This window comes from Leucoraja erinacea, chromosome 22 (assembly GCF_028641065.1).
Source record: "Leucoraja erinacea ecotype New England chromosome 22, Leri_hhj_1, whole genome shotgun sequence".
In the NCBI taxonomy this organism is placed as follows: domain Eukaryota; kingdom Metazoa; phylum Chordata; class Chondrichthyes; order Rajiformes; family Rajidae; genus Leucoraja; species Leucoraja erinaceus.
In genome coordinates this window covers 11459381-11486341 of record NC_073398.1, presented here as the reverse complement: position 1 = coordinate 11486341, position 26961 = coordinate 11459381, and the positions used below count along the sequence as shown (strand labels likewise).

General features: G+C 40.0%; 1 protein-coding gene across 4 annotated transcripts in view; it reads left to right on the top strand.

Moving 5' to 3' along the window:
* The window catches only part of LOC129707718 (copine-8), a 204072-nt gene that overhangs the window by 120182 nt on the left and 56929 nt on the right, over positions 1-26961 (top strand). For all 4 annotated transcript variants that reach the window (XM_055652946.1, XM_055652945.1, XM_055652949.1 and 1 more), the window contains 5 exons: positions 4739-4802; positions 11287-11390; positions 14051-14155; positions 16366-16407; positions 17495-17570. In XM_055652946.1, the coding sequence (XP_055508921.1) occupies positions 4739-4802; positions 11287-11390; positions 14051-14155; positions 16366-16407; positions 17495-17570 (391 nt within the window). The remainder of the gene's footprint in view (positions 1-4738; positions 4803-11286; positions 11391-14050; positions 14156-16365; positions 16408-17494; positions 17571-26961) is intronic.

Sequence of the window (26961 nt, the reverse complement as noted above, 5' to 3'; positions counted from 1 at the left end):
TAAGAGCTGGTGGTTTAGAGTTTAGAGATACAGCATGGAACAGGCCATTCCAGGGTTTCAATGTTTCAGACATGATCGAGGGAGAGGTAAGAGGTGGAGGCGTTGCGTTTTTGTTCAGGGAGAATATCACCAGCGCAGAGAGGACACAGGGCTTGTCCATTGAGGCAGTATGGGTGGAGCTTATCCTTCCCCATTGTAAATCTGTTCCTCTAACAGATATGTAGACAGGTTACCGAAAGATGCCAAAGAAACATGGTTTTCTTAGTGTTTGAGAAGGAACTGCAGATGCTTGCAAATCGAAGGTAGACAAAAATGATGGAGAAACTCAGCGGGTGAGGCTGCATCTATGGAGCAAAGGAAATAGTCAACGTTTTGGGTTGAGACCCTTCTTCAGACTTCTTCGGGTTTCCTTAGTGGGTGACTTTAACTTTTCCTATATTGACTGGAACCTTGACCAAAGAGTTTGTAAATTTGCGCAGTAAGAAAAAGGAAGTGCATGCAAGATTTACGAGATTGAAAGCAGACAGGGCTTTTGAAGAATATGAAGAAAGAACTCAAGTAGCGATTAGAAGAGTCAAAAAGGGCTAAGAAATGAATTTGGCAAGTTAGATTAACAAAAATCCCAAAGCTGTTTGTCCGTATATTAAAAACAAGAGGAAAAGTACAGAAGGTAGGATTGCTCAAGGATAAAGGAGGGAATTTGTGCTTAGAGTCCAGGGATTTAGGCAAGGTACTAAATGAGTAAGGAGAAAGATATTGAAGACAGTGAGATCAGTGTGGAGAATACTAATAGGCAAGGACTGTTTGGGACTAAGAAGAAGGTGTTGGGACTCTTGCAGAGCAATAAGGTGAATAAATTACTAGGACCTGTTTTTGATGTTGATTGGCAGTACAATGGAACTCATATGTCCCTCTTCGTCTTCAGGCAAGTGATAGAAGGATTCTCAATACAACTGCTGTAAATTCTTACATGAAGTGTGCTCTCTTGGCAGAATATATGTTGTTGGAAAAGGGCAGGATGAAAAATTGTTCCACTTTTCCCTTGTGTTACAATGCAAGTGTCCACACAGTGGGCCAGCCAACTAGGAACTGATACAAATAAGATAAAGGAAAAGGCAGCACATTTGGCCCAGGGCTTGTGCTTCCATAATATTTCATACAGAGATATGATAATATCTGGTACATTTTATTGAAATAAATTAACAGTTGTTATTTGAGTCAAGAGTTTTACGAGGATGGTGCCAGGACTAGAGGGTGTGAACTACAGGGAAATGTTGAGCAGGCTGGGTCTCTATTCCATGGAGCATAGGAGGATGAGGGGAGATCTTATAGAGGTATACAAAATCATGAGAGGGATAGATCGGGTAGATGCACAGTCTTTTACCCAGAGTAGGGGACACGAGGATGAGCGGACGTAGTTTCAAGGTGAAGGGGAAAAGATTTAATAGGATTTCGAGGGGTATCTTTTTCCACACAGAGGTTGTTGGGTGGGTGTATGGAACAAGCTGCCAGAGGAGGTAGTTGAGGCTGGGACTATTCCATCATTTAAGAAACAGTTGGACAGGTACATGGATAGGACAGGTTTGGAGGGTTCTGGACCAAGCGCAGCAAGTGAGATTAGGGTAGCTGGGACATTGTTGGTCGGTATGGGCGAGTTGGGCCGAAGTGCCTGTTTCCACACTGTATCACTCTATGACTGTGTTTAATTGTCATATGTACTGTTGTGTATTTGGATGCTTGGAACAGACTTAAATAAGGCTCGGATACGGGAGTACACTATTCCAGGACGCCACCATAAGTCTCCCCCGCGCATGCGTACTTGCACAAGACATCACATATGCTAATTATATCACATACCTAACACTCCTCCCCCTTTAACTTGGAGGCAGGTAACACCATTTATATTACATACCTACCACTCCTTCCCCTTTAACTTGGAGGCAGGTAATACCATTTCTATTACATACACCGCATGTACCAATAATAGAAATTAAATTCTTACTTGCAGCTGCATAACAGGTCTGGAGGGTGGCATGGTGGCGCAGCAGTAGAGTTGATGCCTTGCAGCGTTTTCAGCATCAGAGACCCAGGTTCGAACTTGACTATGGGTGCTGTCTGTGCAGAGTTTGTACGTTCTCCCCGTGATCGAGTGGATTTTCTCTGAGATCCTCAGTTTCCTCCTACACTCCAAAAACGTGCAGGTTTGTAGGTTGATTGGCTTTGTATAAATACAAATTGTCCCTAGTGTGTGTAGGATAGTGTTAATATGCGGAGATCGCTGGTCAGCGTGGTCTCAGTGGGCCTAACAGCCTGTTTCTGCGCTGTATCTCTAAACTTAACACAGAGAAAGATTATTATCTTTCTCTGTGTTTAGTTTTGTTTAGAGATACAAATGCGATTAAAGAAACAAAAATTAAATTAAATAAAAATCCGAATACTAGTGCTAAAAAAGACTAATGTCCATAGTACAACCAAAGACAGCCATGGTTCATAGTTTAGTTAATATCTGTTTCGTATCTTAGTGTTGTGTAGTGTATAATAAATTATTTGTTGCAAAGGGTGATAATATTTGATAAATAAAAGTGATAAATTGTCCTTTTATTGGTTCAATGCGCTTTTATTACACATGTGCAAACTCATAGTGAAATTATTTTCTTATACACAGTCCAGTGAGGTATTGCTTAAGCACATCCCCGATTAACGAAGTGTACAGCAGTAGTCTACTGAGCCTACATGCAAAAGGCGCCTTGTTTTTGATGTAATTTTCAAAGTTCAGTCAGTACTCTGATCCAGGCAAGTCCAGTCTGCTGCAGGCTTCCAGACATCGCCTTCCTAGGACGTGCGGGTCGACCTGTGAACCGACATCCCTATCTTCGCAGGTCCACCTTTGTGCCCTGGGGGCGCCACCCACAGCTGATCTTGAAGGCGTGGTAGGCCAGACCCTCGTTCTCTCTCCTCTCCAACTGGCCTTGCTCCTCACCCGTGGCATCTGTTATTGTTGTCATTGCCGGCTCCCGGTCTCTGGTCTTATGGGACGAGCAGGGCCAGCTCAGCAGGCTACCCCCGTGCAGGAGGGCTTGGAGTTTTTTCCGCGCAGCTTGGTTTTCTTGGTTTTGTTGATTTTAGTTTATTGATAAATTAACCGACAAAACAAGGGGGCAATTATAAAACGCCATTTGCTGATACACACGCTAGATTTGCACTTAGTATTGGCAATGGTCTTACCTCCTAAAGAGGAATTGATTTTTTGGCATTGGGCTAAAATTATAGTTTTAGTCTGTTTGTTGTCAGTGTTTTTAGGATCATTGTTCCCTATGGCTAAAATGTGCCGTCAGTACAGTGAAAAATACATGGCAATGCCATGTAGAAAGTGTTGGGGAAGGCTGAGATTAATAATTCTCTAAAGTGACGTACAAGAGGATTTCATGCTATATTGGGCCTATGTATTCTAAGTGTCAAATGGAGTCTAATTAGCTATTTGTGCTTGGTTATTTTTGGTTTGAAGTTTTGCTCCTATAGTATTAATTATTTAAATTACAGCATAGCAATTAGAATGCTGCTTCAAGAATATGTGTACATCATTTAATATTGGCACGATGCGGTTGAAATAGTTGACCTGTGAAAACAGAGTATATATACAAGGAGGAGATAACAAGCAATTCTTGGCAGAATATGGAATATTGTAGAAGAGGCTTAAAAGCCATATCAATCACGTGATTTTGGGGGGGAACTAGATAAACTTGAAAAATTTGTCATGGGGAAAAACCAGATATTGGGTATGAATCACTTCTAGCATGCTTCAAATAAAAAGAGGCCTTAATTTTCTTTCAATTGCACCACATCCTTCTGCCACGGGCTTCCATGTTTCCATTGACCAGCCTTTGCTCTGAGGATTGGTGGTGTTCTATTTCAGTTTGTCATTGGCAGCTGCATCCAGCCCCAATATTAATGATGCAACCATTTTGGGACTGGCGGGACTGGCAGTTGAATGTTCCAGGGTACAGGTTGTAACAGGAGAGATAGAATGGGGTGGGGGGGTTGGACGGTGTTAAAAACAATTAGGTGATGGTTTATTGATTAAGGAGAATATCATGGCAGTAGTCTGAGATTACATTTTTGATGGTTCATTCATTGAGGCTATATGGGTGGAGCTGAGAAGTAAAAAGGGGCTGATCACCTTTTTGGTAGTGTGTTATAGGCCCCAAAATAGTCAATGAGAATTAGAAGTACAAATATGCCAGGAGATTGCAGGAGTAATAAAGTTGTTACAGAACACTTCGGAGGACAGAAGTTCTATAGGCTGATTAACATACCACATTGCTTTGCATTCAACTGAGGCATAGAAGAAGCAGTTGTGGATGTATGAGTAGGCACATGTTTGTTTGGAAAACTGTCCTGTTAATTTCAAATTATTACTATTTGAAATGTGCTTTAGAGCAGCTTTTATGAAAACTGGTTCTTGTTTCCAATTAATGGCTGTTAGTTTCACATAATTACATAACTGAATAATCCCTGACAAAGGGAATTTTGGATTACAAAAAAATATATTTTGAATGTAAGATTTATTTTGTTCGGGCTATTGTTTTAAATATTGCACATCCCAACTGCAGCACATGTATCATAAATACTCTTGGATCAAGTAAAATAAAGATTTATTCAAATGTATACTATATGTATAATTTATAAAAATTATATGAAAGCATAAGTATTTATTTTTGTCTTTTTTTTAACCTAACAGAGGAATTCCTGGCAAGAAATGTGGGGCAATTATTCTAACAGCCGAGGAATTGAACAATTGCCATGTAAGAGCAAATTCACACTCTGCAAAAAGATAAAATGATATACTTGACATGCCTTGAAAGTGTTGAAATATTTGAACCGTGTACTTATATTAACTATACTTTACTATGACTGTCAAATATTGGTTTGTTCCTTCTATAAATGAAGAGCATGAAGGTGGATAAATCCCCAGGGCATGATGGGATCTATCCCAGGTTATTGAGAGGGGCAAGAGAAGAGATTGCAGGAGCCTTGACAAAGATCTTTGCATTTTCTTTAGTCACAGGCGAGGTCCCAGAGAGTGGGAGAGTAGCTAACTTTGTTTCTTTATTTACTAAGGCAAGTGGAGAGAATCCAGGGAATTATTGACCAGTGAGTTGCACCTCAGTGGTAGGGAAACTATTGGAGAGGATCCTTCAGGATAGGATTTACTCCCATTTGAAAGAGAATGGGGCAATACTGGACAGTCAGCATGGCTTTGTACAGGGCAGGTCAAGTCGTACTAGCTTGATCATGTTTTATGAGGCGACCAAGGCGATCAATGGGAGGTAACGCGGTGGATGTGTTAAAATGATGCTACGAGATAGCAGTAATAATCGGCAGTTTCCAGATTAAGATTATTAAATTGTCCATTAGTTCACGTCCTGTACCAGGTAATGGAAGGAAGATATTATCTACTTTATATAGTTCTGTACAGATAATGACTTTACAGACCTTAAGCAAGAAAATGAAGTTTATGTATACAAGATATCATTCATATTTTTGTACGCATGATGGAATTACTGTGTGGGAATAATGTTAATCTTCAAAATACAAATAAGGAAATAAAGCAAGTCTTTTTTATGATGCTGCTATAAATTTATTATTGGATTTTATTGGACTCTCTAAATTTTAAATGTAATTATCAATGTACATTCATAAACCCTTTTCAGATTATTTTATTTAAAAGTGACAAAATCAGCTATACAGTGAAACCAAATGTATCACAAATAAGCAGTGTTGTCTAAATAACAACTAAGCAGTGTGCTCTAGAAATATATCCGATTACAGGCTATACTGATTTATGTTAACACATCACTATTGAAATGTCGAACATAATATCTATCTTTAAAATTATTACGTCGGAAACCACTGGAACATTTGAAAAACGACCTGTGTTATTTAATGTATTGATACACTAGGTAAGATTTTTGCTGATATTAATTAATATATTCCAGTGCCCGCCATAATGTTTAGGACAAGGACCCATCACTTATTTATTTGCTTTGTACTCCACAATTTGAGATTTGTAACAGAAAAAAATCACATGTGGTTAAAGTGCACATTGTCAGATTGTATTAAAGGCCAGTGGCGGACCAACATTTATGGGGCTCTGAAGCTTGAACTATTATGGGGGGGCCCTTTGCAACCAGCAACGGTGCCTGGTTAACCACTGTTATCTTCTTCAATGGGGTTGCGACAGATCACCACAAATTTTAATTTCTGTCATAAATGTTAAGTGTGTTTTAAATTATTTATAATATATTTAGAATGAAAAATATAAATATATTTAGAATGAAACATCATTAATTTGAATGTTTTTTATTTTACGTCTACCTATCCTACATGATACTATAATAACCTTTTAATTTTAACTATTATTTTGTATTGAATTACACTACATTATTAATATCCTTATTTTTTTAAACCCCCTTCTTGTACAGTAGACCCAAAACATTTAAGCAATGTGGACTAAGCATGATATTGACCTCCAGAAAAAAAAGTAGGAAATATTGGCCTGAGGTCCAGGAGGCTGGCTAGGCCCCGGGGAGGGGGGTTCAGGGGGCAACGCATTTTCAATAAATTGAAAGTGATTCTCAAGCTTTCTACTGGTAATTTACATAACAGAAGCTTAGAATTTTTCTAACACATCGGTAGGTATGTTACAAAACCTACCTGAATCGTCATTGGGAATCTGCCCAAAGCCATATCCGCGATTTTGGCGCTGTTTGGAGGGGGCGGGTTTAAAACGCAATTTTTACTAGGCTGTACTAATCGCAGATGTTCAGCCTAGTAAATCATTAACGAAAAATCGCTGCAAGACCCGGTCGCAAAAGGTATTATTAGTTTTATAGGCCTCGATAATATAGTTATAATAATTTTAAAATTACTGTCTGATTCCGCAACCTCTCGCAGCCCCAGGGTTTTATAAAGCAAACAATTAAAGGTATGTACCTTATTTTTACATTAAATGGGGCATATATATAACCCTATATATCAAGTTATCTATAGCGAGTAGTTCATTTTGGGCTTTTGGTATCCCGCAGTATTTTTCTCGGCATTTGAGAGCACTAATCCAGCGCGATGTCAACATTCTAAACCAGCGCGTTCCACAGGAACCCACTAGAAAGCCGATTTAAATGGGCATTTATTTACAGCAATTGAACACTAAATTCCTTCCATTTGGCCTATAAATTAATGTAAATTAGATATACAAATCATGTTATATTGTGAATTATTTGTGAATAATCTTTGGACACTTAGGCTATTTAAAAATGTTAATCTTTCCTTAAGAAATGGGCTTTTGACTATCCAAGATCACAGCTTTTTTGTAATGTCCATTGAAAATCAATAGGGAACAAGATGCTAATTTCCGAGTATGAAAATGGCCATAACTTTTTTAATACTTGAGATATGAAAGTGAATTTGGTGTCAAATTAAACTTATTGTTATGCTTTATCTGATGGGATAAATTGCAGACTTGATTTTTAAAATCTCAAAATTTTGTAACATTGCTAACATCGGCAGTAAAATAAAATAACCCCCAAAAGATATACATTTCATGAAACAGACAATAGGTGCAGGAGTATGCCATTCATCCCATCGAGCCAGCACCGCCACTCACTGTGATAATGGCTGATCATCCATAATCAGTACCCATATCCTGCCTTCTCCCCATATCTAAGAACTCTATCTATATCTCTCGACATCCTCCAGAGAATTGATCTCCACTGCCTTTTGAGGCAGAGAATTCCGCAGATTCACAACTCTCTGCGTGAAAAATTAATTCCTCATCTCTGTTCTAAATGGCCTACCACGTATTCTTGAACTGTAGCCCTGGCTCTGGACTCTTGCTGCATTGAAAACATGTTTCCTGCCTCTAGCATGTCCAAACCCTTAATAATCGTATGTTTCAATAAATGGCCTCATAAGCTAAAAAAAATCTTTACAAAAAAAATGTTACCAGAAATGTCTCCTTGCCTGGCACTGAGATGAGAAAAAACTTTTTCACCCCGAGTTATAAATGTGTGAAATTCTCTGCAACAGAAGGCAGTGGTCTCGTCTCCTTCAGCAGCACCTCAATCTCCCTTCATGAGCTCAGCCACCCACTTTTCCTCACCTCACCTACACTCACTTCCCCACACCTACACCTCCTCTCCTCACTAAACCACTCGCCTCGACGATACCTCACTACCAAACTTCTCCTCACACCTAAAACTCGCCTCGACTAAACCGTACCTCACTAAACCTTGCCCCTCAAATAAACCTCACACCTCACGACTAAACTCCACCTTAACTAAACCTCCGCCTCACGACTAAACTCCACCTTAGACCTTATCCGCACCTTATCTAATCGCTGTCTCTCTCCCGTTCGAGGCGAGGTTTGATGAGTAAAGGTTTAAGTGTGAGGTGACGTTTAGTTGAGGCAGGGGGTTTAGTCGAGGTGAAAAATCAGATTAATTTCTGGGAAAACAAAAAAAATTGGAATTCTGATTTAACTCTGAAGAATATCTGGGCTAAAGTTGCTTCTGGGGTCCCTCCAGGATTAGGGACCTTGAAGCTTAAGCTTTATTAGTTTCATCGTAGATCCGCCACCTATTTAAAGGCCATTTTTAAAACATTTTGGCTTCACCATGTGGAAATTACATAGTCCCCCCATTTCAGGGCACCATGATGTTTGAGACATTGAGGCTTCGCAGGTGTTTGTAATTGCTCTGGTGTGTTTAAATGCCTCCTTAATGCAGGTATCGGAGAGCTCTCAGCACCTAGTCTTTCCTCCAGTCTTTTCATCACCTTTGGAAACGTTTATTGCTGTTTATCAACATGAGGACCAAAGTTGTGCCAGTGCAAGTCAAGCCATTGTGAGACTGAGAAACAAGAATAAAACAGTTAGAGACATCAGCCAAACAAGTAGAGGTGGCGGGGGAAAGTGAAAATGAGTAGAAGTGGAAGGGGAAAGGGAAAAATGGATGCTCATCTAGGTGAGGCACGGGGAAGAGAAGGGGAAAATGTGGGAGGAACAAGGGGAATATTTGTAGGTTAGCTACCTCACCCTTTTTTCATTCTCCCTTCCCTGTGACCCACCTGGATGCGTCTCCCCTTCCCCTTCCCCTTCCTCTCCCCCACCAGCCGCATTCCACCCCCTTCCTCTGACTGCAAATATCACACATCCCCAAACCTCATCTCCTTATCTCACACTTTTTGCCTTTTCATCTCTGGCGTTTGTCCAATCATCTGCCAATCAAAAACAAACCCACACCTGTATTCACCTATCACTTGCCAGGTTTGCCCTGCCCCCACTTATCTTCCAAGTTTCATCCCACTGCTACAATCGGTATGAAGAGAGGTCCTGACCCGAAATGTCGCCTCTTCATGTTACCCAGAGATGCTGCCTGACTGGCTGAGCTACTCCAGCACTTTGTGTCTTTTTTTTTTAATGTAACCCAGCAAATACAATTCCTTTTGTTGACAAACAAGAACTATACCATGACAAAATAATCAATTTGTATGTGATATTTTTCAGACTTTATTTACTACAGAGATTAAAAATTTTTGGTCACAAAATTGGACTGTCACAGAGTGCAGCTTTGGCCGAACTCTTGTAAACTTATTAAGTGTTGGTACGCTTTGCCAATTTCAGAAGCATTGTGCTTGCTGAAGTAAGTGGATAAGTGTGCAAACGTGATTTGATATCAGCAATCACCAAATTCAATGTCAGTGATTCAGCTAGTATTTAACTCGCCTAAAGAATATAGTATTTAGCACCAGGAAAACTGTCCCCATCTGCAGTGGAGCAACATGCACTCTCATCCTACAGGGAACTGACACTTGTGGCATCCATTTCTTTGCCCATCCACATCTTGCTGCCAGCAGGGTGACTCAGCATTTGCAAACCCCTCACTTAGCTTGTATGTTCTTAGTTTCTGAGCTGATGGCTACAAATGTCAGCTAAAACTACAGTGCTTACATTGTGCAATTTCTTAAAGTGTCTGAAAGAAAAGCACAATGCAAATATTGGGGTGAGGGACATGGTAAATGTTTGCAATCAAAAGCTGAAAGTTTACGCTGCAAATTAGAAGAGATTTTGTGGTGAGGAGGAAGTAGAATGTATGAAGAAAAAATATCTGGCTATTTGTGCAAGATATGAAAAGTGGGTGTAAGACTTGATATGTAGGAAGGAACAGCAGGTGCTGGTTTAAACCAAAGGTGGACACAAAAAAGCTAGAGTAACTCGGCAGATCAAGCAACATCTCTGAAGAAAAGGAATAGGTGACTTTGGGCCGAGAACCTTCTTCAGACGTGCAGTTAATTGGGATTCTGTGGGGCATTGCAAAGTAGGATTCCAGCCCTGCTGGTTAGATGTAGGAGTTAGATAAGTGTATCTTTACAACAGATTACATCTTTAACTCGCCAGTGCTATTTCATTGTGTATTCAGGATGTTTCTTGGGACACTCTTTAGGTTGATGTGTTCTCTCCACCACTTTTTTCCACCATCCATCCATGAATTTGCCATATTGTCCGGCTGCTTTATCAACCCCATGTCTACCAGCAACCTATGGTGGCTTGTGGAATGATGATTCCAGTCAGTGTGCACTTCCTCATTAAGAAATACAGGCATGTCTTTAATCAGTAGCAATCATTAGCTTCAGTGCTAATAGCCACTTGTGAAACAGGAGCCTGGTGATTGTACATGAAGGCAGTACAATCACCACTGGCAATTCCCAGATATAATTTAAAAAATATTGTACCAAGAATTCTTATTTGTTCTTCACCAGGTTAAATACCCAGCTAGGATTTCTGGGGCCTGTTTCCCAGTGTGATCCATTTTAGCCCATTTACTGTTTTCTTTTGAATTAGATTGTATACATTTATTTGTTATTTGTTTTTCTACACTTTTTTTTTAATGATTTTGTCCAAAAAAGTTTTGAGGCTCTGCAAAACTTTGCAAAATATATGATGCTTTAACTATGTTAATTGACGAAGAGAATTATGTATTTTGTTCAAAGCCAAAGTGTTCAACATTTATGTCCTATTTGTTCACTTCTGACATCTATGTATTTTTATGTCCGCTCATGGTGATATTTGTTGCGTGTTTTCCCCATGCCCTTCACCTGACTTAATCTACTGACCCATTACTTAATTCTTGGCAATATCACAGTAACAAACCATACCTGATTGTTTTATCAGCCTGTTTGGTGCCTTTTTGATTGCTTTCTCTCACACCTGATCTATTGCCTCTTCCGCAGGAAATTGTGATGATGCAGTTCTGTGCCAACAAATTAGATAAAAAAGATTTCTTTGGAAAATCAGACCCATTCCTTGTATTTTTTAGAAGCAATGAGGATGGAACGTAAGTGATTTATTGATGATGTTGTTTTACAGTAGATTGATTCCCAGATATTGATATAAAATGTGGTGTTTACTCCTTTTCATAGGCTTATTCTGCCCAGTGTCAGAAAAGCAATTAGCTTGGCAATCTTTACTTAACAGCTTTTTATGAATGTTATTGGTGCCTGCAAAAACTAAGTTTCAACAATGACATTCAACAGGGAAATGGGTCCTACAGCTCAACTCATCCATGTTGACCAAAATGCCCCATTTAAGCAAATCCTATTTACCCCAGATCACTCTTAACCTTCCCTATTCATGTATCTGTCCAAATGTATTTTAAATGTTGTTATTGTACCTGTCTCAACTACCTCCTCTGACAGCTTGTTCCATATATCCATCACACTCTTTGTGAAAAGGTTGCCCCTCAGGCTCCTATCAAATCTTTCTCCTCTCACCTTACCTTATGTCCCCAGATACTTGATTTCCCCTATTCCGAGTAAAAAACGGAATAATAATGTGTGCACCATATTTATCCTCCTTTTGACTAGTACACCTCTATCATCTTCCCCCCCCTCCGAAAAGGTCCTATCCTTCCAAACTTCACTCTAAAGCTCAGGCCCTCAAGTAAATCTTTTCTGCATTCTTTCTAACAATAACACTATTCCTATAGCAGGGTGACCAAAACTGAACCCAATACTCCAAGTGCAGCCTCATGAAAATTCTGGCGATTTTTATTGTAATTTTAATTTTGGAATTTTATGCATACATAATAATGGGCCAGTCTTTAAACCTTACTAATAATTAGAAAATAACCTAATTATATTGGCAACCATAGTTGCAAACTTTTGCCAAACTGAAGACTTCATATTATTCATGTAAATTGTTTCTTCAAATTATTGCTTAATAAATCTGAAAAGTGAACTCATTAATATATTTTACAGATTTGAAGGAATTTTCGTTGATTGAGGGCACATAGAGCAATTTTATGCTCGAGTATTTATCCAGATAAATTCAACCTTTTCATTCAGTGTCACTTCTTAGCAAGACGTCGTTTCTCAAACCGATGCTTAATAGTTCTGGGCATTATTCCAATTTTTATTTTTGTCTCTCTGTATCTTAATCTAATGGTTTAATCTCTGATGCAACTGAGGTTTTCAATATGTGTAGGAAGGAACTGCAGATGCTGGTTTACTGAGGATAGGCACAAAATGCTGAAGTAACTAAGCGGGACAGACAGCATCTCTGAATAAAAGATTTGATGAAGGGTCTTGACCTAAAACTTGACCTAATGCTTTTCTCGAGAGATGCTGCATGTCTCGCATAGAGTTACTCCAACTTTTTGTGTCTATCTGAGGTTACAATATGGATGTTCATTGATCCTTTCACTGACCTGTTAATCTCCAGGCAACATAAACACCAAATTCATTCAATATTTAGCCACGGGCATCGTTTCACTAAATGTTGCTTCTCATCATAAGTCTCATCAAATGTTGCTTCTCATCATATTATTATTGCATGTACCGAGATACAGCAAAAAGATTTGATTTGCATGCTATCCAATCAAATCAGATAATATTGCATATAAATACAATCAGGCTGAACTCGTAAAATAGGTAGAATAAAATAAAATATATAGAATGCGGATTATAGTTCTCAGCATTGTAGCACAACAGTTCTAGAGACTGATGACTGCAGTGGAGCAGAGATGAATCGTACAGACAGTACCTTAGCTTATGGAAGGACCATTCAAAAGCCTGATGATGGAGGGCAAGAAGCTGTTTCTGAGTCTGGTGTTGCATGTTCTCAAGCTTTCAAGTACCGTCTGCCTGACATGAATGGGAGGTAAAAGGCATGAAGAGGGTGGAACTCTTTCCATATACTTACCACCCTTTGAGTGTTAAAAAAAAAGTTGTTCCTATTATATCTTTCTCCCCTCACTTTAAACATATGTCCTCTGGTTCTTGATTCCCCATCTCTGGGCAAAAGACTAATTTATTCCGTCTATTCCTCTCATGATCTTATATACCTTTATGGGATCACCCCACATCCTCTAAGGATTAAAGTCCTAGCCTGCCCAACCTCTCCCTATAGCTCAGGCCTTCGAGTCCTGGCACCATCGTAGTAAATTCACTGTATAAGTCCTGCCCTGTTTAGACTTCCCAAAAATGCAACACCTCGAGCATGGAAAAACTTCACTAGTACCTAACAAACAACTGGTTTTACGTAGATATTTGATTGATTGAAAGAAATGTTGGCCAGTCCCTACACACTGAGGGTCAATTACCTTACAAAGCTACATATTTGGGATGTGCGATGGAACTTGTTACTTATTCATTTTGACATTTTGATTACTTTAATGTTGTATGATATGATTATGATGAACAAATGGAATCTATATCTTAACTGCCATGTGGAGCACTCTAGCAAAAGTACCAATGTAAACGTCACCCGTTCCTTCTCTCCAGAGATGTTGCTTGACCCCCACTGAATTACTCCAGCATTTTGTGTCTATCTGTGGTATAAACCAGCATCTGCAGTTCCTTCCTACATATTGTGTCTGACTTTAAAATTTACAATTTGGTCTAGTGGACATTAAAATAAGGAAATTAAGTTGATGAAATTATTACTGCTATTTCATTGCCATTATTTCAGACCATGTTTGAATATATTTATTTTTAGGTTTACCATTTGTCACAAGACAGAATTTGTAAAGAACACTTTGAATCCAGTGTGGCAAGCCTTCACTATCCCTGTACGTGCTCTTTGCAATGGTGACTTTGACAGGTGAGAAGAATCCGTCGCATATTAATGCCTCCATTTTGCCAGTTACCATGGATACTTGAAAATAATTTGAAGTTTTTAAAGGTGACAGATATGAAACTGTATTTGCATAAATATTAAGTGCCAGCACAGCACTGTCATCTGATGACAGGCATCTGCAAAATAATAAAATATGAGATTACTTGAGCTTTTCAGTTTGAGATGCTGTCAATCATTCAGTTTGCATTTCAAAAATATAGCTAATAAATAATGGGAAATGTTGAAAAAATATATTGAAGGAAATAAACTTTCTGCACAAAATCTTTGCCAGCTTTGTCTTGCATATTTGTATATGGATTCAATGACATTGCAACCAAGAATCCCAATAGCATGCGTCAATGTACAGTATCCCAAGCTACTATCTGCACCTTTGTTTTGATGGTGGTGTTCTTAAAAAAAGGCTGATGAATTTCACTGGACGTATTCAGGAGTGCAAAATGTTTTTAAACCCCTTGATGTATGAAAAGCAGTAAGCTAGTCTCTGTCTGAGCACCTCTTTGAAATATTGCAATAATCAAAAACACAAATGCTTAAATTACTCAACAGGTGAAGCAGTATTTCTGAAAATAGAAATAGAGTTAATGTGCAGGTCATTGACCTGAAGCATTAAATATTTCTGAGTCCACAGATGTGTCATGACCTGCTATTTCCTGTCTTTGCAATATCATTTACTGTGCTACCTCAGATACATCCAGTAGATTTAGGTTATGTGCAGGTATTATAAGAACATTTAAAAGACATATGGACAGGTATATGGATAGTAAAGGTTGATAGGGATATGGGCCAATCATGGGTAGGTTGGACTAGTTTAGATGGGACTTTTTGTTTGGCATGGGCAAGTTGGGTCGAAGGGCCTGTTTCTGTCCAGTATGACTCCTGTGACCTGTAACCAAAAATGATTAGTTTAAAAAAAAAAAAAAAGCTTAATTGAATGAAGGTTAAGAGAAGTAGCAGTATTCCTTCTAATACACATGAAGCATTCTAATTTGGACCTTTATTACCCTTTCTCTCAGTCATATCCTACTCCTTATTTTCTCTACTGCTGCCATTTAAGACCATAACTCGTTCCCATTTCGTGTTTGCAGTGAGATGATTCTTGAGAATTGAGCCAGTAATTATTTGCCCATAGAAATGGATACCAATATGACACTTTGTCCCACTGCCTTTTGTACAAAGACTCCATGCCCACAGCCCAGGCGTGGGTGTGTGCATACGTTGTAGAACCACATTTTCCGAATCCCTAGCTTTAGGCCTGATTAATTTCATGAATGTTGGATGTTGTTGAAATAAACCCATTATAAGATCAATGCAGTTTCTCAACTGCTGCTGGCAGGAATCATGGAATCATAGAACATGGCCAATGTAGTGGAAGGCCATTTAGCCCATCGTATCTTTGCTGGATAGAGAGGGAATAATGATTGGCAGGATCTCATGGACAAGATTAAACAGCAATACGGAGGACTAGCCAGAGAAATCCTAGTGTTAAAGTTGAATCTTTCTTGTGGTCAAATTTGATAGATGGAGCATTTATGCAGATGATAGTTTAGCAATACCAATGGTTACCAACTAGATCTAGGGGTCCAAGTCACTCTCATACTTCTTAGACGTCACACAATCATAGCTGCTCATCCACAGCATCCATTTCATTGTCTCACAGGGAAAGTGTTTTTGTCACAATAGGAAAGTGGAACAATGACAGATCAGCCCAGTTCACATTCGGTTTGATGAAGATTATTTGAATTGTGGGCTCCACTATCACAGAGCTAAAAACATTGTGGGAGATTGTATCTTTCTGCAGTTAATTTCCCTCCAATCTACCTTCATCCCATTATCTTTTTTGGATGTTAACAGTTAAATAAAATCTATAGCTACCATCATTATACTCGTAGCATGCATGCCCATTCACAGATTGCAATCCTGTATGGATAATTATGTCATACAATTATACATCATTACATTGATCTTACATTTTTTTGACTATTGGTATTGGTTTATAATTGTCAAGTGTGCCAAGATACAGTGAAAAACAATGTGCCTGGAGTTCATGGTTAATTTAAATACTATGTGAATAAATTTCACTTTTGCTAAATAACAGCTATGCATAATTCTTGGAAATATAGGTTCACTGTTCATTCAAGGTGATATAAATGTACATTTTTTAATGCTGTTGACAGAACTATCAAAGTGGAAGTGTACGACTGGGAACGAGATGGAAGGTAGGATAACAACAAGCATTTTTGTATAATAAAATATTTTGAGCAAAATATTTTAGCTAGTTTTGCACATTGCCGTGTTATCGGAAGTATTATCAGGACTTTACGCCTATTTTATCTACAAGATAGCTGGCAAATGAACATCAAAACAGTCTCCTGCAATTTCTTCTTGACAGTTAAAATGGGTGGTATTGTGGATAGTGAAGATGGTCATCAAAAATTGCAGCAGGGTCTTGATTGTTTGGGCTGGTGGGCTGAGGACTGGTTGATGGAACTTTATTCTGAATTCTGCAATTTCTTATCTTTGTTTAGTTTAGAGATATCACATGGAAACAGGCCCTTTGGCTCAGTGAGTCCTCGCCCATGAACTGTAGACCAGTTCTATGTTATACCATTTTTGAATCCTATACACTTGGGGCAATTTACAGTAAACAATTAACCTACAAACCCGCACATGTTTGGGATATGGAAGAAACTGGAGCACCCAGAAAAACCCCATGTGGTCACGTGGTCAAACTCTGCACAGAGGTTCGGATTGAACTAGGTCTCTGGTGCTGTGAGGCGGGAGTTCTACCACTGCAACACTGAGCCACCCTCTTAGCAGTTTTATCTTGGGACGTCTGGCACCTCTTGACCGTAATATGGATTGTACTCAAGATATCTCCATTAACTGTCCCAAGTTCCCTTGCCTTGATGATCCATTGTTTTCTCTTTTGCTGGACTCAACCAATTCTTTAATTCATGGCTAACATGTTGAGTTTAGTTTATTAGTATGTGTACCGAGGTACAGTGAACATGTTTTGTTGCGTGCTAAACAGTCAGCGGAAAGACTGTAAGTGATTACAATTGAGCTACCCACAGTGTACAGATAAAGGATAAAGGGATAAAAGGAATGCTAAACAAAACAAAGCGCCTGAGGAACTCAGCTGATCAGACAGCATCTGGAGAGGGAATGATCAGGGTATATTTTGGGTCAGGACTGAATCAGATTCCACCAACTGCAGTTTGTAGTGTCACCACAAATTCAACTTGCTTTTGGTTCTGAGGACATGACATACGTTTAACATCACACTGTTTCTTTGATATCCAGCCATGACTTTATAGGGGAATTCACCACAAATTACAGAGAGCTTTCCAGGGGACAGTCACAATTCAATGTGTACGAGGTAAGTCCTTGATTTTATTTTATTACTGATTAAAATATTTGAGTTAAACAAATATCTAAACAAATAAAAAAAAAATGTAGCATAATCTTCATTCCACATTTCTTCAGAAGGGAATACTTAAAACTGTATATTAAATCATTTATGTTGTGTACATCATAACGCTCTTTCCTTATTTCACATATGTTGTGGATCAAAAATCTGCTACTTTCCTCATCTATCAGCTTCCTAAAGATTTCTTTTTTTTGATGATGAATTCATCTCTTTCTGCATTTATCAAGATGCTGCAAGGGCCAAGAAGCGAGCGGGTAAGAGCATCTCCTACCCCTCTCACCCTGGCCACAAACTCTTTGAATCACTTCCCTCTGGAAGGTGACTCCGGACTGTCAAAGCTGCCGCAGCCAGACATAAAAACAGGGTTTTTTCCATGGGAAGTAGCTCTACTCAATAACCAAAAATCTGTAGCCCCCTTTTTATTTATTTATAAAAGGGGGCTACAGGTAGTTAATTTATTTCACATGTTTAATCGATAATGTTTTATTATTAATGTTTAATGTTTTATGTGTCATTCTTAATTGTCACGGTATGTCATGTCACTGGCGAGTGGAGCACCAAGGCATATTCCTTGTATGTGAGCATACTTGGCCAATAAACATATTCACTCATCATTACCATAATTCATAACTTTGAACTTTCTGTTACAGTCCATGACATTTTGTACACCCATATCCCCCCCCCCCCCCCCCCCCCCCCCCCCCCACCCCCATTCAAAATAAACAAACTTTCATACTTGAAATCCTTCATGGGTCACCTCTGTGTTTATAACTTTTATTGGTTTTGAAATTATCTTTAGTCTTTGTCCTTCGCCATCAAATAGAAATAATATTTCACAAATGACCCTTTCAAATATCTTGTAAACCTTGCTATCTTCTCTTCACATTCTGTATTTCATCAGAAAATAAAACAATTAAGACATTCTTGCCATAAATAACTGTCATTGTCAGATTCCATTAAGCAATATCTAAACCACCGTAGTAGAAAAATCCTTTGATGTTTTGTGGAGGTTGCAGAGGTAGCGGACTCAGTCTGGTCCATCGCAGGCATGGCTTTCACCTCCAGAAACAAACATTTACATGAGGCGCTGCCTTAAGAAGCCAGTATATATCATCAAGGATTCCTCCCCCCCCCCCCCCCCCCCCCCCCCCCTCCATTTGTGCTATGCTCTCTTCTCACTGCTAGTATCGGGCAGGAGGTACGGAATCCTGAAGTCCCACACCAACAGGTTCAGGAACACCAACTTTCCTACAGCAATCAGGTTTTTACCTGGGAACACACTTATCTACCTCAGCAATGTAACAGTATGGATCATCTCTTCCACTGAAGTTGTTTTCTTCTAATTATATTTTTATACTTGCATCTTGTGTTTTTGCCTTTCTTTCTTTGAGACATTTTATGTGTGACTTCTGCATAATTTATGTATGATTTGCTTTTACATGTTCGTCTGATTTTATGAACCTGTGGGCTGCAGCAAGCAAGATTTTCCATTGTACCTGTGCCTTACCATGCTTGTACCTGTGATAATGGACTTGACTTGACTTTTGATCTCGGTTAAATCTTTATTTACCATGTAGTAATTATAAAGCTAAGTTCGTCTGGCAGGGAGTGACAGAGATGCATGTCACAGATGCTCAAAATATCATGTTGGCGACTGTGTGCCATTTGTTTTGATGATGAAACATTCCTGCATTCAGAGGCACCAAGTGCATTGGGGATGTTTTTCCTTTGCTCTGGATCTGAACAAATGGCATTCCCCACATACCAAGCAGAGACCAAAAGTAATGGAATTTATTATATTCGATCTCCACCTTTGCTCCGTTAGCCCAGCAATCCTGGCATCATTACTTGCCTCCTGTACCAACTAGTATTGTTTTTCCCTGGCTGGGCTGATAATGTTTACATCATTGTAATGATATGTAGTAAACTTTGTTCAGCTTGGGTAGAATGTAGATTAAAGCCTCTTTTTTTACTCAATGCGCTGAACTTGAAAACATTTTATGTATATTAAAATATGTGACATTGGAGTTACCTTGAGGTGGTTGCTCAGTGGTTTGGAAATCTTATGTTGTGAGCAATGGAGACATTAAAAGGGTGACCTGGAACATGCAGTAATCCATGGTGTGACACGTGTGAAGGCCTGAGGGTGGGTGAATTATGTTACAGAAATCACCAGTTAGATAGGCTTTGCATATTTCATGAGATAAAAGTACGGTTATTTCCTTGGCTTTCTACCAACGTCATTAAGTATCAATTCAAGCAGAAGTTCTCTGAGATGACTTCACTTGCGATGCAGTTCTTTTCAAAAATGTAGTGTTTGTCAAAGGTACGTAACCCTGCATCCAGTAGATTTTGGAAAAGCCGTCATTGTCTCTTTAAGTAAATAGATGCTATGTTTAGGTTGGACTTATTATTGACACGTGTACCGAGGTACAGTGAAAATAATAGTTTTGCAATCTATCCCAACAGATAGACTTTACATAAATGCAATCAAGTAAAGCTCAAGTACAATAGATGGAGCAAATGCAAAGGTACAGATTACAGAATATAGTTCTCAGCATTGCGGTGCATCACTTCCACAGCCAAAGTCCAATATCCACAATAGGATAGAGATTAATTGAACATTACTCCAGCGCATGAAAGAACTGAGCCTGGTTACAGAGGGGCAGAAGCTCTTCCTTATTCTGGTGGTGTGCGCTTTCATTCGTTAAAAGTTATATCTAATTTTGCTCTTAATGATGGAGAAAATTATGGGGACAATTGTATGCATATTTCACAGGTGAGATGCAAAAATGAGTGATTTTTCTTGAAGGAAGATTTTCAAACCCAGTTGTTTGCCACATTTCCAGGTCTGTGGTGGATAGTCATTCTTACACAGGCGAACATAGAAATGTTGTATTTACCATCCAACAAGTAACTGACCTTCTCACTTCAAACATGAGATTACAGTATCACAGGGACTTGTTCATGGCTAGTTTGTTCATTTTAAGTTATAGACATGGTTAATGGTTCATTTTCCAATTTCTCAAGGAATCCTCGGGGCCCCTAATCACATTATTTCATTTCTACACACCCTCACTACCACACCCTCTCCAACCTTACTGCTCTACCCTGCAACTTTTTGTTTTTCCACTTGCTGTGTTTTTCACTCTGGACCTAGTGGCCTCTCTACAATTCCTTAAAAAGAATAACATTGATTGACTATCTGAGTTAAAAGATACTTGTTTACTTTTTCAGTAATAGAGAAATTGAAAATGTATAATGTAACAATTTTCACATACCAGCTTCTTTCAGAGTCAGAGTCAGAGTCAATTTAATTGTCATTTGGACCCCTGGAGGTCCAAACGAAATGCCGTTTCTGCAGCCATACATTACATACAAATAGACCCCAGACACAACAATAATTACATTTAACATAAACATCCATCACATAGCTGTGATGGAAGGCCAAATAAACTTATCTCTCCACTGCACTCTCCCCCCCCCGATGTAAGAGTCAAAGACATAGCCCCCGGCTGGCGATGGCGATTGTCCCGCGGCCATTAAAGCCACGCCGGGTGGTGCGAGGTCGCACACCGGGTCTTGATGTTGGAGCCCCCGGTGTGCGCTCGCAGAGTCCGCGGCCATTCCAGCCGCGCGGAGCAGTGGTGTCAGGCCCCGCTCCAGGAGCTCTTCAACCCCGCAACTCGGGCGGGAGAAGTCGCCGTTGCAGGAGCCCTGAGAAGCGGTCTCCTTCCAAGGAGCCGTGGGCTCCCGGCGCCGCCGTCCACAGACCTGTAGAGAGCCTCCGACTCTCCGGTAGCAGCAGCAGCAGCAGCAACAGCATCAGCAGCAGCAGCGCTCCTCCACCGCTCCGGACCCGGCCAGCTCCGCGACGGCAACGGTGAGTCGGCACCTGAGTCCCCGGTCTCTTCCTGTTGGAGGCCGCTCCTCGTTGCGGCCTCAACGACAATGGAAACCCGACGAGAAAAGGTCGGGTCTCCAGTGCAGGGAGAGATTCACAAAGTTCCCCCCCCCCCCCCTCCCACCCCCACCCCCCCCCACACACACCCCCCGACATAAAATAACAAAAAACTACATAAAAACACAGACAAAAATAATAAAAACGCGGACAGGCTGCAGAGGCCGCTGCTGGCCAGAGCCGCGCCGCCTACCGGATTCTTTCATTTACTGGCCAGGTTAGATCTTGATATCTGCCTTTTTGTCAATCTATAATTCTTTTTTCACTGAAGCCTCTTTACATAAAGATAGTTACTGTGGCCCCTTTTTCAGTGATCTTGGAACGAATAGTTGAATAATTGTGAGCAAAACATCACTAATTTGCCCATAAAATAATTCACAACGTGCTACCTTGTCATTTTCTCCTCTTGTGCCCTTGTTTTCTATCTGTCCGTAAACTCTTTTTGTTACAGAATCAGAAGTAAAAGGAAGGTGTTGGAGAAAAGTCTCTGTTGTACTGTATTGCTGAGTGATCGCCCGCAAGTAAACTGCTGAGACTGATAAGCTTTGTTTCACAAGAAACAAATAAATAGAGGGGCAAAGTATTAGTCGTAGCCCTTATAATATCTCGCCAGCGAGGTTATCAGTCCTAGTTCTTGTTTTTATTCACTTCGTAATTGTCAACAACAAAGTAGCAGTGAGAGGCAGAGAAGAAAAAAAATAATTGAAACTGAGGGTACAACCACATTTGCGGGATGGGGGAATAAGATTTATCTGAGATTACATTCAGTATCGAGTCCTGAACAGCAGCAACCTGCCCAGGTGGAAAATGTGACGCATTTCCTCAAACTTTAGTCAGACATTGTAGGAGCAACATGGGAGAGTGGGTCTTGGATGGAGACCAGAGTATGTCTTGGATGGAGAATTAAAGAGGCAACTTTAGCTTCTATCCTATCCCCTTGTTCTCTCCTCTCCTCTCTCTTTCTAAAACTCAAAGCATGATTTCGACTTTAGAGATACAGCGCGGAAACAGGCCCTTCGGCCCACCGAGTCTGCACCAAACCAGTGATCACTCTGTATAATAGCACTATCCTATACACTGGGGACAATTTACAACTTTTATTTTACCGAAGCCTACAAACCTACAAACCTGAAAGTCTTTGGAGTGTGGGAGAAAGCATGAGCACCCATAGAGAACCCACATAGTCACAGGGATAACGTACAAACTCCGTACAGACAGCACCTATAGTCAGGATGGAACCCGGGTCTCTGGCGCTGAAGGCAGCAGTTCTACCGCTGCACCAATGTGCCACCCCAATCTTCTTTTTTCCCCTCAGTTTTCTGATCTTATGAAATCTCCACGCTGATTCTGTCTCTAAGGATGTTATGTGTCCTGTTGAATGCTCTGATTATTTTCTGTTTTTATTTCCAGTTTAGTAGCAACTGCAGTTTTTTTGCCGAATGACTGGACAAATTGTAGACTACTTTAAACTCCCCCTTGTTTAATATATTTTTTGATCTTCCTATTACTGAAATTTTATTTATTTATAAATTTTGCACAAATGTATTCTGTGCCAAGTGTTAAGTATCGTATTTTTTTTTACTTTTTAGTAGTCTGCATGGAATCAGATCACCATTTGGGATTGAGCACTGTAATAGATACTCCTGCTCAGCATGAAATGTCACTGCCACTGTCACAGTAATAGTGGATACCCTTTGCATTCAGAATAGAATCACATCATCTGTAAAACTCAATAACAGCCATAATTGATAGTTCCTGTAGAGTTTCAATCAAGTTTGCAGCTGCTATGTTGCTGCACTCTACTTGAAAGCTTACCGTTACCTTTGCAAATTGCAGCATCTGCAACATTATCAAATCCCATTGCAGGGCTTCATAATGTAATCGGATCTGCCACTTGGATGGATGTTCGAGACTCCCTGATGTTAATTGAAGTAAAGTGCAGAGTTCCCATGGAGTCTCAGTTCTTCTTAACAATTGATGATTGCAGAAATGTTGGTATAGAACATTGATATACTCTAGTTTTCTTTAATTCTCGAAATATGATCACAAATTGTGAATGTACCTGAGGGCAATGGGTATCGTGGAAAAAGGGGGGCACAACAGGAGTGGCCTGGCACGGATGAATGGGTTCAGTGAGTGGTTGAGCATGAGGTTGCGAGCTGGGATTGGTGAGTTTGGAGATCAGTTGACAATGGAAAGGGTGGTACAGTGTGGCGTTAGGCTGTAATGATGCATGAACTGTAACTGGCTCATCTAATAGACATCCCAGTCTGACAGAGTGCACGGAGATAGTCACAAAATGCCGGAGTAACTCAGTGGGCCAGGCAGCATCAGACTGAAGGGTCTGAAAAAGTGTCTCAACCCAAAACATCACCTATTCCTTTTCTCCAGAGATGTTGCCTGACCCACGGAGTTACTCCAGCATTTTGTGTCTGTCTTTGGTGTAAATCAGCATCTGCAGTTCCTTCCTACACACACTGTGCTGGGAGGGTCTCTTCTTGGACAATATGCCCCATCTCCCCAGCAATAATCCAAACGAACCATTGCATTGGAAATAATGTCATTCGGTGGCCTATTGGAAAATTGGGACATTTTCAGGAAATGGGGGAGGATCAGTATTCTGGCTAGGAAAGCGTATCTCCAGTGGGCAAAGTGGCTATTTGGTGAGAAACCAGTACGCTGAAGGGGAAATCTTTGTGAGGAGAAAATATAAATTAAACTGAAAATACACTGTGTCAAAATAAACAATGCTCTGGCAACTCTCTGTTTCTATTTTTTAAATTTGCTCTGATTAGTATGTGATTCCCAGCAATGCTACATTGATGAATCCTGCAAAGCCTCGTCTCTCTAGAAGACTTATCTGGATTTCCATTGAAAAGACGATCATTCCCTGATGATAGGGGAACTTAGATAAATTTAAATGGTCTAATAATGAACACTGTCACAAAAATAGACAATAAGCTGCCCAATGGACCAGGAAAATCAAGCAAAACAAAGCAAATGGCTCAGTGGACCAATGTTGCAAAATGGGTGAAAATAAAGCTGGAAACTTCAATAGGTCAGGCAGCATATGTGGTAAGAGAGCGAAGTTGATGTTTCAGGTCAAAAGGCTGTTATTAGAGCTGAGAAAGGGTGGAAATAAGTTGGATTTCTCAAAGCAGTGAATGTGTGGGATAAAACAAAATGGATATTTCTAGGAGGATGAGACTAAATGAATTGATTTTGGCACCTTTAGTCAGATTGTGCTTCTTTGTGTTGTGTGTGGCTATTAGCAGGACTGAAGGCTATTGTCTAGTCTGTGAGATCTCTACCTTCTCATTAATACAATCGGGTTGATGGGTATGACTGGCTTTAGGATCCTTTGAAACACATCCTATCCCTAGGTCAGAAGATCTCCTGACCACACTCGATGTAAACATTAAAACAACTCAGGATAGTTTCATTGCTTCATAGCCTGATATCCTTGTGCTGATGATTGTGTTGTGTAGTATTTTCAGATTTAAAATAATAAATTATATTTGAAAATTATGATTATGCTTGTTCCAGTGATGCTGGTGGCTGAGCTTTATTCCATTCTGATTCTCCTCCAAATTAAAGAAATTAAAAAATGGTATTACTTTCATCAAAAGGAGCCCCTGATAATCCCATCTCATTGTTCTGATTGTAATAGTTACAACAGATAACAGAAAATTGAATAATCTCCACTTCTGACAAAGATGGTTACATACATCTGCTGAAAAATGACTGTTCAACAGCTTTCAGTAATGTAATGTATAGTGAAGATTTCTCACATCACTGTGGGATAATATTAGAGTCGGTAAGATGATCATCTTTATTTCATGGCACAGTGAATCAATCAGGTTGTCTGGTGAGTTTGTTCCATGCAACACAACGTGATTGGTCATCTGGCTAATTCAATCTTTGCAGTTTCAAAAGGCAGCCAGTAATCGGTTGATTTATCAAAATTGGCTCATTGGGCAGGCATGGAGTTATACAGCATTGAAACCATGCTGTCAGCCCCACTTGCCCATGCCAAATAAAAAGTACAATCTACAGAACTCCCACCTGCCTGCGTTTGGCCTATATCCTTTTAAACCTATCCTATCCATGTGTTCTTGCATTGTGCTCTCATCTTCCTTAACCATTTAATTCCACCAAATCATTGGTAACTCAGCATGGGTCCAAGCTACACCTGCCTCTTCGTGGAACAGTTCTATTTTTACTTTTCCAAGCTTCTCTTCTCATTTCTTTTTCAACACATTTTATCTGTGTTGGTGCTACTTTCTGGTTCCCGTACATAACTTGAGTATTTCATCGCCTCCGCTGATTATTTTCATCCTGCTTTCACGCAGTTAGACTATCTTTGATTCTTGTCTTTCTGGACCCCTCTATCTCCATTTCAGGTAACAGATTAGCAACTCTCATCCATTACAAGCCCTTGGACTCCCACAGATATCATGAGCACATTAGTTCCTATAAGGACTTTATTCCATTATCTTGGTTTCCCCAGCTGTGTCATGTTCTGCACTTTGTACCTTTCAACTCACTGGAGCCAAGGTTTCAGCTCGCCACATCCCGGGTTCCTGCACCACTCCTTCAGCTCTTCAGGGCATGGGTTCTAACACTCTCTTAAATCTCACTGGGGCATTGGCTCCCAAGCTATCTCCCTGCTCACTGCAGCTTGGGATCCTGGGCTTTCTTTTATCTTTAAGCCGTGTCCCACGGTACGAGTTCATTCCAAGAGCTCTCCCGAGTTTGCCCTGATTCGAATTCGGAGATTTACGGTAATGGCCACTCGTCGGTACTCGGGGCTCTCGTGGAGATTTTTCAACATGTTGAAAATACCTCATGTTGAAAAACATACCTCATGTTGAAAAATCAACATACCTCATGTTGAATAATCTTCACGAGTCTTCCTGTGCTTACCTGCAATTAGCGAGTCTTCCCGAGTACCTGCCTTGTTAACGTTACGAGCCGCTAAGAGACGTCCCTGAGCTCCGACGTACCCGCTACGTTCATTCTCCGTGCTTACCACGAGTTTGATTTTTTTTAAACTAGGGAGAGCTCTTGGAATGAACTCGTACCGTGAGACAGGGCTTTTACTGAATCTCACTGAAACATTTATTATAATATTTTGTAACCTTGAAAAGAAGTGCATTAACAGTTTATGTGTGGTAGCAATAGGAAATATAACACAATTGTCTGTCAGTTTGGCAACACCAAAGTCCTAAAGGACGACTTCATTTGCGAGCGCAGGCGACTATCAAGGTCTTGTTGAATCGCCGAAAAAGTGAATGTATCAAACGCATCCTACGACTATGTAGAAGACATCCTATGACTATGTAGGACAAGCTACGACTATCTGCAACTTAATCACGG